The 14956-nt window shown below is 44.4% G+C and overlaps 1 protein-coding gene across 1 annotated transcript in view; it reads left to right on the top strand.

The window, feature by feature from the left end:
* The first annotated feature begins 4202 nt into the window (after nucleotides 1-4202).
* MINPP1 (multiple inositol-polyphosphate phosphatase 1) overlaps nucleotides 4203-14956 on the top strand; it is a 132253-nt gene continuing 121499 nt past the window's right edge. Inside the window, exons 1-2 of the mRNA XM_082266785.1 lie at nucleotides 4203-4342; nucleotides 9989-10709. Of these exons, the coding sequence (XP_082122911.1) occupies nucleotides 10097-10709 (613 nt within the window). The 5' untranslated portion in view covers nucleotides 4203-4342; nucleotides 9989-10096. The remainder of the gene's footprint in view (nucleotides 4343-9988; nucleotides 10710-14956) is intronic.

The raw sequence follows: 14956 nt of genomic DNA, 5'->3' as shown, positions 1-14956 counted from the left end.
ACTGATATTCAGCACTGATGGGCACTGATATTCAGCACTGATAGATAGCACTGATATGCAGCATTGGTGGGCACTGATAGGCAGCGCTGATGGGCACTGATAGGCAGCACTGATGGGCACTGATTGGTGGCACTGATGGGCACTGATAGGTGGCACTGTTGGGCGGCAATGATCGGCACTGATGGGTGGCACTGATTGGCACTGATGGGGGCACTGATGGGCACTGATAGGCAGCACTGGTGGGCAATAATGGGCACTGGTGGGCGGCACTGATAGATGGCAATAACGGCACTGGTGGGCAGCACTGATAGATGGCATTGGTGGGCAACACTGATAGGGAGGGCACTGGCAGGCTCTCTGGGCCCTGCTTGCCATCCCTGGTGGCCATAGTGGGCATCCCTGGTGGTCATGGGTGGGCATCCCTGGTGGCTTAGTGGCACCCCTCCCCCCCCCAGGGCTGCACTGGTAATCAATGTTCTGATTACCAGCACAGACCCCCCCTGTGATCAGTGAGTAATCAGAAATACTCACTGATCCCCCCGGCTGCAGCACCGATCCTTTCCTCTTCTCCTCACTGACAGGATCTGTCAGGAGGAGAAGAGATCGAAGCCGTTACAACGGCTCTATTTACATTACATGACGGCTGTGATTGGACACAGCCGTCATGTGATCAGGAGGGCCAATCACAGGGCCCTCCTGCCGAATGATGTTGCTCTGTGTCCGAGGGACACAGGCACATCGAGATCGCGCCGCTGCGCGTGCCCGCGGCGGCGCGATCTCTCTCCTTCTGAAGGACGTTCGGGAACGTCCATTCAGAAGGACGAGACTCCCACCCGGCCGTATATGTACTATGGCCGGGTGGGAGGTGGTTAAAAAAGCAAAAAAATGATATATTTTTTTTTTATTTTAGTTGTATATTTGTATCCATTTACCATGATCCACCACCAAAAACAACCCCATCACATTTCTCTACTCTTCATGTGCTTGAGCATACCCCCTGTGCGTTATGTTGTTTGTACCTGTAGTAGGGCCCCCAAACAATAGTGCACACTTTGCTTTTTTTTTGTTTTATCCTATCTAAAACACATTAACACTAAAGCCGGTACACACGATCAGATTATCGAACGATCTGTCGTCCGTTTTTTGTTGCATGCTAGTCTGATGTGGAAAGTGAAGAGATTATTTTTATACGAATTTTCCCGTATGACAGAATTCTACTTCAGAAGTGATGTCATGTGTTGGATTGTTTTGTATGTGTTCTTTCGTCTCTGAGCATGCTTAGTCTTGCTCTTAAGATTTTTTCCCCGTCTAAAATCTGTACTAATGAGACGAAAATCGGTCGTGTTTTGACGGACGACAAAAATTTTATAGCCTGCACACCAGGATTTTGTCGGCCGAAAAGTCGGAGTCTGCTGTCCAAAGCACCATACTAACAATCCTTAAATCGACAGATCGGTCGTCGGACGAAATTTCCTTACAGATTTTCTTATCGTGTGTACGGGGCTTTAGGGTCCTTTCACACGGGTGCACCGCCCGACAGAGTCTGTTCTGCTCAGCAGGGGATCGATCCGCCGATCCCCGCTATGCAGGCGGATGACAGCTCTGTCTCCACTCTGTGTGCAGAGACTGAGCTGTCAGATCTCTGGTGTTCTCTATGGGGAGATTGGATGAGAACGGACCGCCTGTCCATTCTCATCCAATCCGATCCTCCAGACAGATGGAAAATAGGGTTTCCATCCGTTCGGATTTTACGGACAGGATTGGATCGGATAGCAGCGGGGGTCAATGGAGATGTCTCCGCTGACCCCCGCGTCCCCATAGGGATGCATAGAGCTTCCGATCAGGTCCGCCTGAAAAACTGACAGGTGAATCAAATTGCATCGCCCATGTGAAAGGGGCCTAATGCCCCGTACACACGTTCTGATAATCATACGATTAAACTCGCTTGCAACTTGATCGCACGATAATCTGATCGTTAGTGCACAGCTTTCGACAGCCGATCACGACAGTTGGTCCAACAAAATCCAAAGGGACAAACAGGAAAACTTCTGTCGTACGATAGCTTTGTGAGCGACAGTCGTTTCATCAGTACAGTATGCGTCCGCTAAAAATCGATCGACAAATACCACGCATGATCGCAAACAGTGAAATAATCCGGAAGGAGATGGGAGAAAGTAAACAATACAGACGGAAACAAAAACCTGATGAAACAAAGGCGCGGAGAGCACTACACGAATGCGTCTACAATACGATCGAAAATAGTCAAATGGCATTGCAGACGCAGGGGTCACACATATATGACATCATTTCCGATACGTAGCTACGCAAACAAACTTTGTCAGAGAATCGTATGAACAAAATCTGATGGTAAGTACGCAGAGTTGGTTTCGATTTTAGTACCATGCAACAATTTGCGAAAGATGAGTCGTATGATTATCGGAACGTGTGTACGGGGCATAAGGGGTTGGATTTACTAAAACTGGAGAGTGCAAAATCTGGTGCAGCTGTGCATGGTAGCAAATCGGCTTTTACTTGTTGAATGAAAGTGGTTGCAGGTTTACACTGAAATACTGAACCACAACAGTTTCCAAGCGCTTGGAATGTGATCCCATTGAATTCATTGGGCCAGTTTGGCAAGTGACACAGTTCGCCAAACTTGCCAAATTAAACATTGCTGCAGCACTGTGAGCATCCTCCATGTAATATTGTAGGGGAGTGAAAAACGCAGATCAATGCCTGCTTTTCAGCTGCCCATGTAAATTTAGCCTACTTAGGTCAAGCCCGCATCTGTTTTGTCTGTATTATTATTATTTTTTTTTTTTTAACTAACTGACTTCTCTTTTAGAGAAAAGATACAATGTATATTTTTGCCCTCATGGAGAAGAAGGCTTCTAAAGAGCTGGTTCACACTAATCTGACTCAAAGTTGCCCCGACTTTGAAGTCGCCCGTGCAGCGCGACTTCATCGAGGCTTGCAAACGACTTCTGATAATAGAAGTCAATGCAAATCGCTCCGACTTCGCCAAAAAATAGTGCAGGAACCTTTTTCTAAGTCGGAGCGACTTGAGTCGCTCTGATTAGAATGGTTCCATTGCACAGCATTGGGAGTAGTGTGAACCGGTGTAACGTTAGAAAACCATACCTCGTTAGATTTCCATACCCTCGTCACTTCCTGTCCGTAGCAGTGCGCATGCTCAGAGCCCCGAAAACACCATTGAACAGCTGTGAAGTTGAGAAGTGCGCATGCTCGGAGGGTATGAAATTATTACGGTAGTGTGTGCAATGTTATACTTGCGGCAGTTACATAAAAACAGTTCGGCTGCAACATCAATCATCTCCTCTGCTATGCCTGTCACTTCCCTGATGTCGGCTAGTAAATATATAAGCGGTGGCGGGTGTATGAATTCGAAATGACGGAGATGTCGGCTCCGTGATCCGCTTTTATATTTATTACCCGAGATCAGGGAAATGACAGGGGAAGGAGCGGAGATGATTCATGTTGCAGAGGAGCTGTTTTAATGTAACCGCGGCAAGTGTAACTACCGTGAGAAATCCATACCCTCCGTAGGTGCACCGAAAGTGACGAGGGTATGGTTTTCTCACGGGTATGGTTTTTTCACGGAACACCGGCTCTAAAGGCTTTGTATACATTTATGCTTTTTTCAGATCCGGTTCACATTTGGGTCTCTTACGCACGATACTCCTGTTTGAGCATCTCCTTTTTCAGCCATAAATTTGTCTTATTGAAATTCGTGTCTTTTCGCACAAATATATTCTTGCGTTTTTATAAAATACGCAAATTTGCATTTTTCAGATCAACAGTATGTTCGTGTGCGTTCATTTGTGCGCAATTGCGCGCATTAGGCATAAATTACTGTCCAAAAATGCAAATTTTTCTATTTTGTACTTACTGAAAAATACACGGCGCTCAGTTACGCGCCTGTGTGCATAGGCACATTACAATGAATGGGCTGTATTTTAGCTCAGAAAAAAAAGCTGTACTGAGCTTTTTTAAGCTGCAAGAGGCTTTGCTCTGTGCCCTGTGCTGTAAACTATTTTCATGAAATCGTTACTTTGTGTTTTTCTACCGCCTTGCAGTATCCTCTTGTAGCTCCTGAACCTCTCATTGTGTTTGGAACAAGCGGTGCATGTTAGTTAGGGTCATGTGCACTACTCTATGATAGGCCATAGTCAATCTCGGGAGTAAATAAGAGAGGGTGGCTACGCTCCAACATATACAGTGGGAACACAGAGATTGAACATAGCCACCCTCTAACAGGAGATTGGATTACAGCAGCAAAAAAGGAATTAGTGGAATCGGAGGAGGCTGAGAGCTATAGAAGGTATGTAAGTTAATAACACATACTTTTAATAGAATTTATTATTATTTTTTTTAACTATAATTTAGTGTCGCTTTAAGGTTTAAAGCTGAACTCCACATTAAGATAAAACAGTGGATATGAGCACGTATACACATGTGAAAAACATATATGCTCTCTTTTATCTGAAGTTGTTCAGCCGATCTTGATCCATGCTAGACAACATAACCAGGTCTGTGATCTAATGTTTATCTATGCAGTTAAGGCTCTGTTCACACCTGAGCATTTTTCAGCTCGTAAAACGCTCATCTCTGAAGTCTCAAAACACCCAACAAGCAAAATCCCATTCATTTCAATGGCCGCTGTTCACATATGAGCACTTTGTCACCTGAAGCAAAACGCCTGAAGCTCAAAAAAGTACATGAGCTTCTTTTTTGGCAGATTACAAGTGTTTTTGTTAAATGTCATTGCCTGCCTCCAAACACCTGCAAAGAACTCCCCAAAAAAAGCAAGAAAACGATACGCTCAGGTGTGAATGGAGCTGAAAGGCTATGTTCTGGAATATGTTCCACCCATGTTTAGGGTGGAGCATGTAACATGTTCTTCTCTCCCCCTGATCCCCCCCCTTTCCTGTGACACCAGCCATTGGATCTTCTCACAGCACCCACTGTCACAATTTATAACAGCAGGGACATGCAGGGCTCCACCCACACAGCCGCGTCATTCATTCATAGATTTCTGTGAATGAATGAGCTACAAATAGCGTTGGCCATTGGCTTGTAGTTCTAATTGAACTGCGAGGATGCTGGTGAGTATTTATGTGGTCCATTGGTGCTTCCTGCAATTCAGTAACTGCCTGCCCATAATGGAGATATGGGGAGCCAGTGTACTGATAGTCTGCAGGATCCTGCCATTGCACCCGCTATCTGGTGATCATGTGTTACATGCTCCAGTGTAAAAAAATAAATAAAATAAAATGCAGATTTTTTTTTTTTTACCTGTAAAAATATGTGCATTCATTTCTATATAAAATGTGAACTTCTCCTTTAAAACTGAAATCCAGGATTTATACGAAATCTACCATTGCAGTGCCCCCTTCCATACTACAAAGGGTAAAATCTAATTTAGTGTAAGGGTCTTTTCACATGAGAGTTCTGTTTGTTTCATCAGTTCAGTCACATTTTTTCGAAGAAAAAAATGATCAGTTTACATCCATTTCTTTTACATTCAGTACAAAAATGGTTGCCAAACAGACCGTTTGTCTGTTTATATCCGTTTTTCGTCAGTTTTTTTTTCTTTAACGGAAGAAAAATAGGGGTTTGATCCATTCCAAAAACCAAACTGACATCTTTAGAGATGCATTGATGTCAGCTTTTCATCCGTCAACAGATGGATGAAAAATGGACAAACCAAATGCCCATGTGAACGGGTGCAGAGATAAGGTATAAACAAACATTCCTTATTCCTAGCTCTGGAAGTCTCCCCAATCCATGCTACTGGTCCAGCACTATGTCCTTGCTGGGGCAATTGGTGCCCAATTCGCATGCTCGCCTCCCCGCATACAATACAGGGTTTATAGCTCTGCACAGTGTGCAGAGTGACCACCCACGGCACAGAACTTTAAGCAGAAGAAAACAGCACTGGAGCGAGGGTTAGGGTAAGTAATACATCTAATCCCAGCATAAATGAGCATTTAATGTGATCCAAAACAGAGAAGTGTTAATTGGCATAATTAATTCACATATACTGTATTTTATACAGTATCTCACAAAAATGAGGACACCCCTCACATTTTTGTAAATATTTTATTATATCTTTTCATGTGACAACACTGAAGAAATGACACTTTGCTACAATGTAAAGTAGTGAGTGTAGAGCTTGTATAACAGTGTAAATTTGCTGTCCCCTCAAAATAACTCAAAACACAGCCATTAATGTCTAAACCGCTGACAACAAAAGTGAGTACACTCCTAAGTTATAATGTCCAAATTGGGACCAAATTGTTAATATTTTGTGTGGCCACCATTATTTTTCAGCACTGCCTTAACCCTCAGGTTGCCACATGAGTCCTCTTCCACTCCTCCATGACAACATCACAGAGCTGGTGGATGTTAGAGACCTTGTGCTCCTCCACCTTCTGTTTAAGGATGCCCCACGGATGCTCAATAGGGTTTAGGTCTGGAGACATGCTTGGCCAGTCCATCACCTTTACCCCCAGCTTCTTTAGCTAGGCCGTGGTCATCTTGGAGGTGTGTTTGGGGTCGTTATGTTGGAATGCGGCCTAGTCACCGAAGGCAGGGGGATCATACTCTGCTTCACTATGTCACAGTACATGTTGGCATTCATGGTTCCCTCAGTGAACTGTAGCTCCTCAGTGCCGGCAGCACTCATGCAGCCCCAGACCATGACACTCCCACCACCATGCTTGATTGTAGGCAAGACACGCTTGTCTTTGTACTCCCCACCTGGTAGCTGCCACACACGCTTGACACCATCTGAATAAAATAAGTTTATCTTGGTCTCGTCAGACTACAGGACATGGTTCCAGTAATCCATGTTCTTAGTCTGCTTGTCTTCAGCAAACTGTTTTGCAGGCTTTCTTGTGCATCATCTTTAGAAGAGGCTTCCTTCTGGGATGACAGCCATGCAGACCAATTTGATGCAGTGTGCGGCGTATGGTCTGAGCACTGAAAGGCTTACCCCCCACCCCTTCAACCTCTGTAGTAATGCTGGCAGTACTCATACGTCTATTTCCCAAAGACAACCTCTGGATATGACGCTGAGCACGTGCACTCAACTTCTTTGGTTGACCATGGCCAGGCCTGTTCTGAGTGGAACCTGTCCTGTTAAACCGCTGTATGGTCTTGGCCACCATGCTGCAGCTCAGTTTCAGGGTCTTGGCAACCTTCTTATAGCCTAGGCCATCTTTATGTAGAGCAACAATTCTTTTTTTTCAGATCCTCAGAGAGTTCTATGCCATGGGGTGCCATGTTGAACGTTCAGTGACCAGTATAAGAGAGTGAGAACGAAAACACCAAATTTAACACACCTGCTCCCCATTCACACCCGAGACCTTGTAATACTAACGAGTCACATGACATCGGGGAGGGAAAATGGCAAATTGGGCTCAATTTGGACATTTTGTCTTAGGGCTCTTTCACACTATCCGCTCAGTCGGCGGACTCCGTTTATCTCAGCGGGGGATCGATCTGCCGATCCCCCGCTAAGCAGGAGGATGACAGCTGTTCTCCGCACTGCGTGCGTAGACACAGCTGTCAGAGCCCATACATCTCTATGGGGGAATCGGATGTTCTCCTATGTGTCCATGCACACATAGGCTGTTATCAGCAATTTTTGGGGCATTTTCTGGCTGTAAAAAAAAAAAAAAACAGAACTAGTATGTTTTTAAGAGGCGTTTTGTCAGCTGTAAAAACGCTCTAACTCTGATAAAAGCTTAAAAACACAAAAAAACACAACATTTTTGAGCCATAAGCTTTTGCGGGAGTGTAGTTTTGTTTAAAAAAAAAAGTTAAAGAGCACTACAGCTGAAAAAACCTGAACAATGCTACTGCAAAAAGCTGAAAAACTCCTACAGCTTTCTACTGACGCTTTGATAACATCCAGTGTGCATTAGGCCTAATCCTCTGAGTACCTTATTCCTGCTGCGTTGTGTGGTCACATGATCTCTGATCTCTCCCTGTTCTTTGGCATCTGCAGGGAAAGATCCTTGGGAAGGTCTTCTATTACTCTGCTGATGTATGCTCTCTACCATGTAATTCTGTGTCTGGCCAGCCCTGATTGATATTGTGCCAGTCACATAACTTAACCACTTAAGCCCCGGAAGATTTTACCCCCTTCCTGACCAGGGGGTATTTTGCGATTCGGCACTGCGTGACTTTAACGGACAATTGCGCGGTCGTGCGACACTGTACCTAAACGAATTTGACGTCCTTTTTTTCCCACAAACAGAGCTTTCTTTTGGTGGTATTTGATCACCTGTGTGATTTTTTGATCATGCGCTATAAACAAAAAAAGAGCGTCAATTTTGCAAAAATAACAATATTTTTCAAATTTTTTTATATGAAATTCCCAAAAAAAAAAAGTAAAAATCAAAAGTTTTTAACATTTTCGGCCAATTTGTTTTATGCTACATATGTTTGGTAAAAAAAATAGCAAAAAGCGTATTTTGATTGGTTTGCGCAAAAGTTATTGCGTTTACTAACAAAGGGAAAGATTTTTGTCATTTTTGTTGTTTTTTTTTTTTAACGCTTTTTTTGCGGTACTGCAACATTGGGGCGGACAGATCGGACCCTTGACTGACATTTTTGACACTTTTGGGGTTACCAGTGACATTACTGCAGTAATCAGTGCTATACATATGCACTGTTACTGTAAAATGACACTGGTAGTGAAGGGGTTAACTTTATTTGAGAGGGAGGGGCTGTGTGTGTCCCTAGGGGCGTGATTCTTACTGTGATTGGCTGTGGCTTGAAGTGTAGGAACAATGATCAACGGTCCTACATAGTAGAACCGTATGATCACTGTTTCTACCCAGGGGAGAATGACAGGGGGCTTGTTTACACTAGCCGCCTGCCTTTCTCCCACTGTCACGGACGATTGTGAGTGAGCGGCGGACATCGGGTCCGCCGCTCACACGTGCAGGGGGGTCCGTGACCGCACGGGAGCTCCCCAGAGCCTCACAGGCCAGTGACGTACCGGTACATCACTTTGCCTGTGAGGGGCTGACCGCCGCAGTATATGTACTTGCGGCGGTCGGCAAGTGGTTAAAAAAAAAAAAAACGTTTCAGGAGATCAATTAAGATTAAATAATATCAAATAACTATTTTATAGCTCCCTATAAATCTTTATTGAACATCTGTTGTGTATTTGTTTTGCATTATTATGATGTAGGCAGAGTCCGAGATGATTGACACTAGGTTTCATTTTGTTCAGACATCATCTGCATCCAAGGCAAGGTTTTATATAAAAATGCAAAATGTATTCCATGCAAAATATTTAAAAGGGGAAAAGAGGACATATAGTCCAACAGTGGTTCATCAAACAAGAAGAACATCCAGAGTTCAGCTTTGAGTAAATAATGGAGTAGAAGCAGTACACCGAGGTCAGAGGCGTAACTAGAACCTTCAGGGCCCCGATGCAAGAAACCATGAAGGGCCCCCCAGACCCCTGGCCGGGGCCCTTCCCTTCAAGCCTGGGGCTCTTCCCACTAATCCTGGGGCTCTTTACTCTCATTGCATGGCCTTTTATTATGGTCCCGCATCAGGATCCTTTCACAAGTTCTGCAGTGGGCCCCCTTCCTGCAATCTTGGGGCCTCCCCACAGTGGTGAAATGCCAGGGCCCGGTCGCAAGTGTGACCTTTGAGATCCTAGAAGTTCACCCACTGGTTTGCTACCGGGCCCCCTGGAGCATGGGGCCCGGTAGCGATTGCAACCCCTGTAGTTACGCCCCTGACCGAGGTCATTTCTACTCTCTCCGAAATTGCTTGTGTTGCTCCATAGCAAATCCTCAATGTCCAGCTATCCCATTTCAACCAGAGGTTAGACTGCTTAAGAATCTGGCTATAGCGCGTGTTACAATTGGCCTGTTAGAATTTGTATGTGAATAGAAGTCTTCTTACGTGTGTTTATTTTACTTGTTCTTATTTGTAGGACTTACCATAAATGAAGGAAGGCTAACCGCTTATTTTACTATATACATGCTACCGACTCCTTGACCTCCTGCTGGAAGACCTGCAGCACTAACTGTCTCCGGTAACCATGCATTTAATACTCTGTGAAAACAGAAGATATGCGCCCAGAGCTGCCCAGATCCTTCTCATCTCTGTCGCATGGTTCTGTAGTGTCAGGGGGCTCTCCACATGCAAGTCTACCGGACTAGCTTCCTATTTTGGAACAAAAACCAGATATGAAGAAGTCAATCCCTTTCTTTTGATGAATCCATTATTGGTTTTCAGAAAGCAGGATCTACTTCCCAATACTTGTACACCTCTTCAGGTCGTGTCAGTGATCAGACATGGTAGGAGATATCCAACTCAAAAACAAATAAAGAAGATGAAGAAAATATATAACCTAATTCAACAAAGTGAAAGCAATTCCGAGCTGGTGAAGGAGCTACAGAGCTGGAATATGTGGTATGATGACTGGATGGATGGTCAGCTAGTAAAGAATGGAGAAGAAGACATGAAGAATTTGGCTTATAGATTGGCTTCTCTTTTCCCATCTCTCTTCACCGCAGACAAACTGGAGAAATGTAAGATGTCCTTCACCACCAGTTCTAAGCATCGATGTGTGGACAGCACAAAGTCTTTTATCAAAGGTCTGACCCACAACTACCTCCAACTCCCAGAACTGCCAGATACTGAGCAGGAAGGTAAGCTAGAATGTTGTTCTTTGAATCTTCACTGCCACCAACTATGTATGTGTTTCTACTGTTTTATGTTCATTTTATGATATATAAAGCATCAAATATTTTATTTGGGAGTAGCTGCATGCAACTTTTTGCTTTTTATAAGATAGAATGGTGATCGGATTAGTAGAGTTTAAATTTTTCTGGCTGGACTGTTTGCACATTTGAAAACTACTGTAGATCAAGCACTACTGCAGTAGTCGGTAGATCAGAATAATAAAGTCTATTCACTTGTCACAAAGACTCTTTTTGTTTTGCATTCAGTTACAAGAGATTTTTGATCAAGTAATATCTACAAGGGCTGTTGGTATGTGACCAGCATTAAAGGATAACTTCACCTTTTACAAAAAAAATAAAAATAATGCACATTTTTTTGCAGGTAAAAAAAAAACATGCTTTTTTTTTTTTTTTGGGGGGGGGGGGGGGGGGGAGTGGCCTGTAAAGCATTGCACACACAATCAGCAGATCACAGGTGTAATGCCACGGTCTTGCAGACTGTCAGTGTAACTGTCTGGTTTACCTCCGATATAAGCAGGCAGTTACTGAATGGCAGGAAGTCCATTCAACTACCTAGAGAGCTCATCAGTGCCCTGTTAGTTCATTGAGAACTACAAGTCGTCAGCCACAAAGGCTGTCGGTACTTTTAGTTCATTGATTCACAGAGATCTGTAAATGAATAAAGCAGGCCTTGTGGGTGCAGCCCCGCATGCTGCGCTCTTTATAAATTGTGACAGCGGGTGTGGGGAGAAGATCCCTGGCCTGCTGTCACTAGGAAGGGGGGTAGTGGAGGTAGATGCTGAACATGTTACACCCTAAATATGGTGATAGATTTATAGGGGCATCTCCCCTGAGTTCTTAGTTTTATACTAGTGTCTGAAGGTAATGGTCCTCTTCTCCTTTTGCGGAGAAATCCGCTTCATTAGTTTGTTATGTTTTTTCTTTTTTTTTTTTCATCTCTTCCTAATTCTTCAATGAGTACCTCACTGTTTTCTAATGCCTATACAAAAGCTGTGTATCTGGATGGATTCAACTGCCTTCTTCAATGAGCACCTCATTGTTTTCTAATGCCTATACAAAAGCTGTGTATCTGGATGAATTCAACTGCCGTAAAACGTTGGGAACCGTAACCGGACCCCATAATGTGGGGATGACCTGAAATGTTGCTTTTGGACACTTGATCCTGCATTGACACTGTAACGCTCCTGCGTTTTTAGTATAGGCTGGATTTGCAGCTGCAAAATCTCCACTCAGTAGTCACGTAGAGATGTGTTGAATACCAGATCTAACTCTCCAGGACTCATCACCGTGGGCCTGTCAGCTTCAACATACAGATATATACACACTCAATGAGATGTTCCTGGAGTGATAGGATGTATATGATAGTATGAAGGTTATGTGCTAAAGGGACAGGTGTGAACAGTGAAAAGGATGGTAATCACTTGATAGGTTTGTATAGGAGAGTTCAAGATGGTATTTAGGAATGCAGATAGGTTAGTATCGAGTATGCTAACAGGTGGTGAGGACAGCAGATGACAAATACAGGATAGACTAACCCAGTGCAAGGATAGATGGTAGTAGACAGGAGAGCTAGCAATCTATGCAGCAGTGCAGATGATAGATGGTAGTAGGCTCAAGAGCTAGCAATCTATGTAACAGTGCAGATGATAGGATAGTATGGATAGGTAGTAACAGTCCTTAATGTGCATAGGTAGATAGTGCAATAAGGTTATGGAGGGTTCCCCTGTGGGGTACTTATCACTTGTAATGTTAGTAGTTTAGAGAGGTCCAGTAGATAAGGAATGATCCGGTAGCGAGATACAGGGATCAGTAGCGAGGTTCCGGTCTGCTCCAGGTAAAGGGAATAGCTGGAGGTTCCGATCGAGAGACATGCTTGAAAGCATGTGCATAACAAGGCAGGTTGAACGAACAATGTGAGTGAGACCGCCGGCGGTTGAAATAGCCGCTCTGCGGCGCTCAGCAGTGACATCATCGTTCTTAAAGGTATATGCGTACCACCTGAAGAGAAAGGTGGGACGCATTAAAGAGAAAGTGGTGATTAAGGGTACCGGAGGTACCAGAATCTTAGACACACACCTTGGCACTGGTGCAATGCATTGAGTCAGCGGCAGGGTATCATACAGGTCCAGGAGTGTAGTCCATCGTTATGGAATTCAGTCCCTAAAAAAAAACCCTTTTGGAGTATGCCCACTACGACGATCAAAGCCTGGACTTTAAAAACAGTCCAATGTCATTAATGGACAAGTAAGATACCCCGTACCAGTTTGCTGATACCGCTGTGCCGAAAGTGCGCTCACGGCAGTGTTACTGGCGGCTAATGGCAAGTTCCTGATCACTTCTTGTGATCGGGAGCTTTCTGATCATGTGACAGCCAATCACTGTGGTCACATGATTATAAACCCCCTCCTCCTGACATCTGACACCCCTTAAAGGGCTAGGAGGCGCTTGCGCAAAGGGGTTAAGGTATGCAGGGACTTCCTCTTTCCTTTTTGTCTTGGGGGTTTGATGCAGAACAGTCTACACCTTGGTTTCTGTGTACTCCTATTTCCCAAACAGGGGAACACCCCCATTTGTAGCAATGCTGGAGAGCAGGTGAAAAGGAGCCAGTTTAAAATCGTAGGTGGATTTTCACTCTGCCAAAGGCCCACACAACACTCAACATCAGAGTGATGTGCGCCCCTTGCACCAGAACAGGAACCAGTTTTAACACATAGTTACATAGTAGGTGAGGTTGAATAAAGACAATAGTCCATCCAGTTCAACCTGTGTAGGTATGTGTGGCTGTAATCATCTCACATAGCCCTGAATGTTCTGATCCTTGAGATGTACGTCTAAGAGTCTTTTGAAAGCCACCATACTTCCCGCAGAAACCACCTCTTGTGGTAGAGAATTCCACAATCTTGTAGCCCTAACAGTAAAGAACCCCCCACGTTGCCTGAGGTTAAAACTCTTCTCCTCTAATCGCATTGTATGCCCTCGAGTCCTCATGCAAACCCTTCGATTGAATAGCTGTTTTTCTATGCCGAGATCCCCATTGAGATATTTATAAATTGCTATCATGTCCCCCCTCAGGCGTCTCTTCTCCAGGGAGAATAAATCAAGCGATTGCAGACGCTCTTCATAATTAAGGTTCTCCAATCCCCTAATCAGTTTAGTTGCCCTTCTCTGGACTCTCTCCAGCTTCAACACATCCCTCCTGAGGACTGGCGACCAGAACTGGACAGAATACTCCAGATGCGGTCGGACCAGAGTTTTATAAAGTGGAAGGATTCTAGTCTTATCTCTGGAATACATCCCTTTCTTTATGCATGCTAATATTCTGCTGGCTTTGGCAGCTGCCGCTTGACATTGCATGCTATTGCCTAATCTATCATCAACCAAGACTCCCAGATCTTTCTCCATTTTTGATTCCCCCAAGGGTTTCCCCCCTTACGTGTATTGTGCTTTTATGTTTTTAGTCCCCAAGTGCAAAACCTTACACTTCTCCACATTAAACCTCATTTGCCATGTCGTTGCCCACTCCGTTATTTTGCCCAGGTCATTCTGTAGGATATCTGCTTCATGCTGTGCAGTTATTGCCCTGCCCAATTTTGTGTCATCTGCAAAAACTGATATCGAACTACTGATCCCGTCCTTAATGCTGTTTATGAATAAATTGAACAAGGTTGGTCCCAGGACTGAGCCTTGGGGGACCCCGCTTACCACCTCAGACCAGTCTGAGTATGCGCTGTTTATTACCACCCTTTGGACACGCCCTTTTAGCCAGTTCCGTATCCAAGAGCAAACCCTGCTGTCGATACCTGCAGACCTTATTTTGTAAATTAAGCGATTGTGGGGAACTGTATCAAACGCCTTGGCGAAATCCAGGTACATCACATCCACTGGTCTGCCCCTATCTAGCTCACAGGTCACCTCCTCGTAGAATGTTAAGAGATTGGTTTGACAAGAATGCCCATTTGTAAACCCGTGCTGATTACTGCTGATGATGTTGTTGTCTTTAGCAAACTCTACGATATAGTCCCTTATCATCCCCTCCAGAAGTTTACATACTATTGATGTCAAACTGACAGGCCTATAATTTCCCGGGATATGCCTCTGCCCCTTTTTGAATATCGGAATCACGTTGGCTTTCCTCCAATCCCCTGGTACATCTCCTGTCCTAATACTGTCAGCAAAGATCAGGAACAGTGGTC

This window comes from Pelophylax lessonae (assembly GCF_965119305.1).
Source record: "Pelophylax lessonae genome assembly, chromosome: 9".
Classification (NCBI taxonomy): domain Eukaryota; kingdom Metazoa; phylum Chordata; class Amphibia; order Anura; family Ranidae; genus Pelophylax; species Pelophylax lessonae.
The sequence above is the reverse complement of the archived record's forward strand: the minus strand, read 5'-3'. Positions and strand labels throughout refer to the sequence as shown.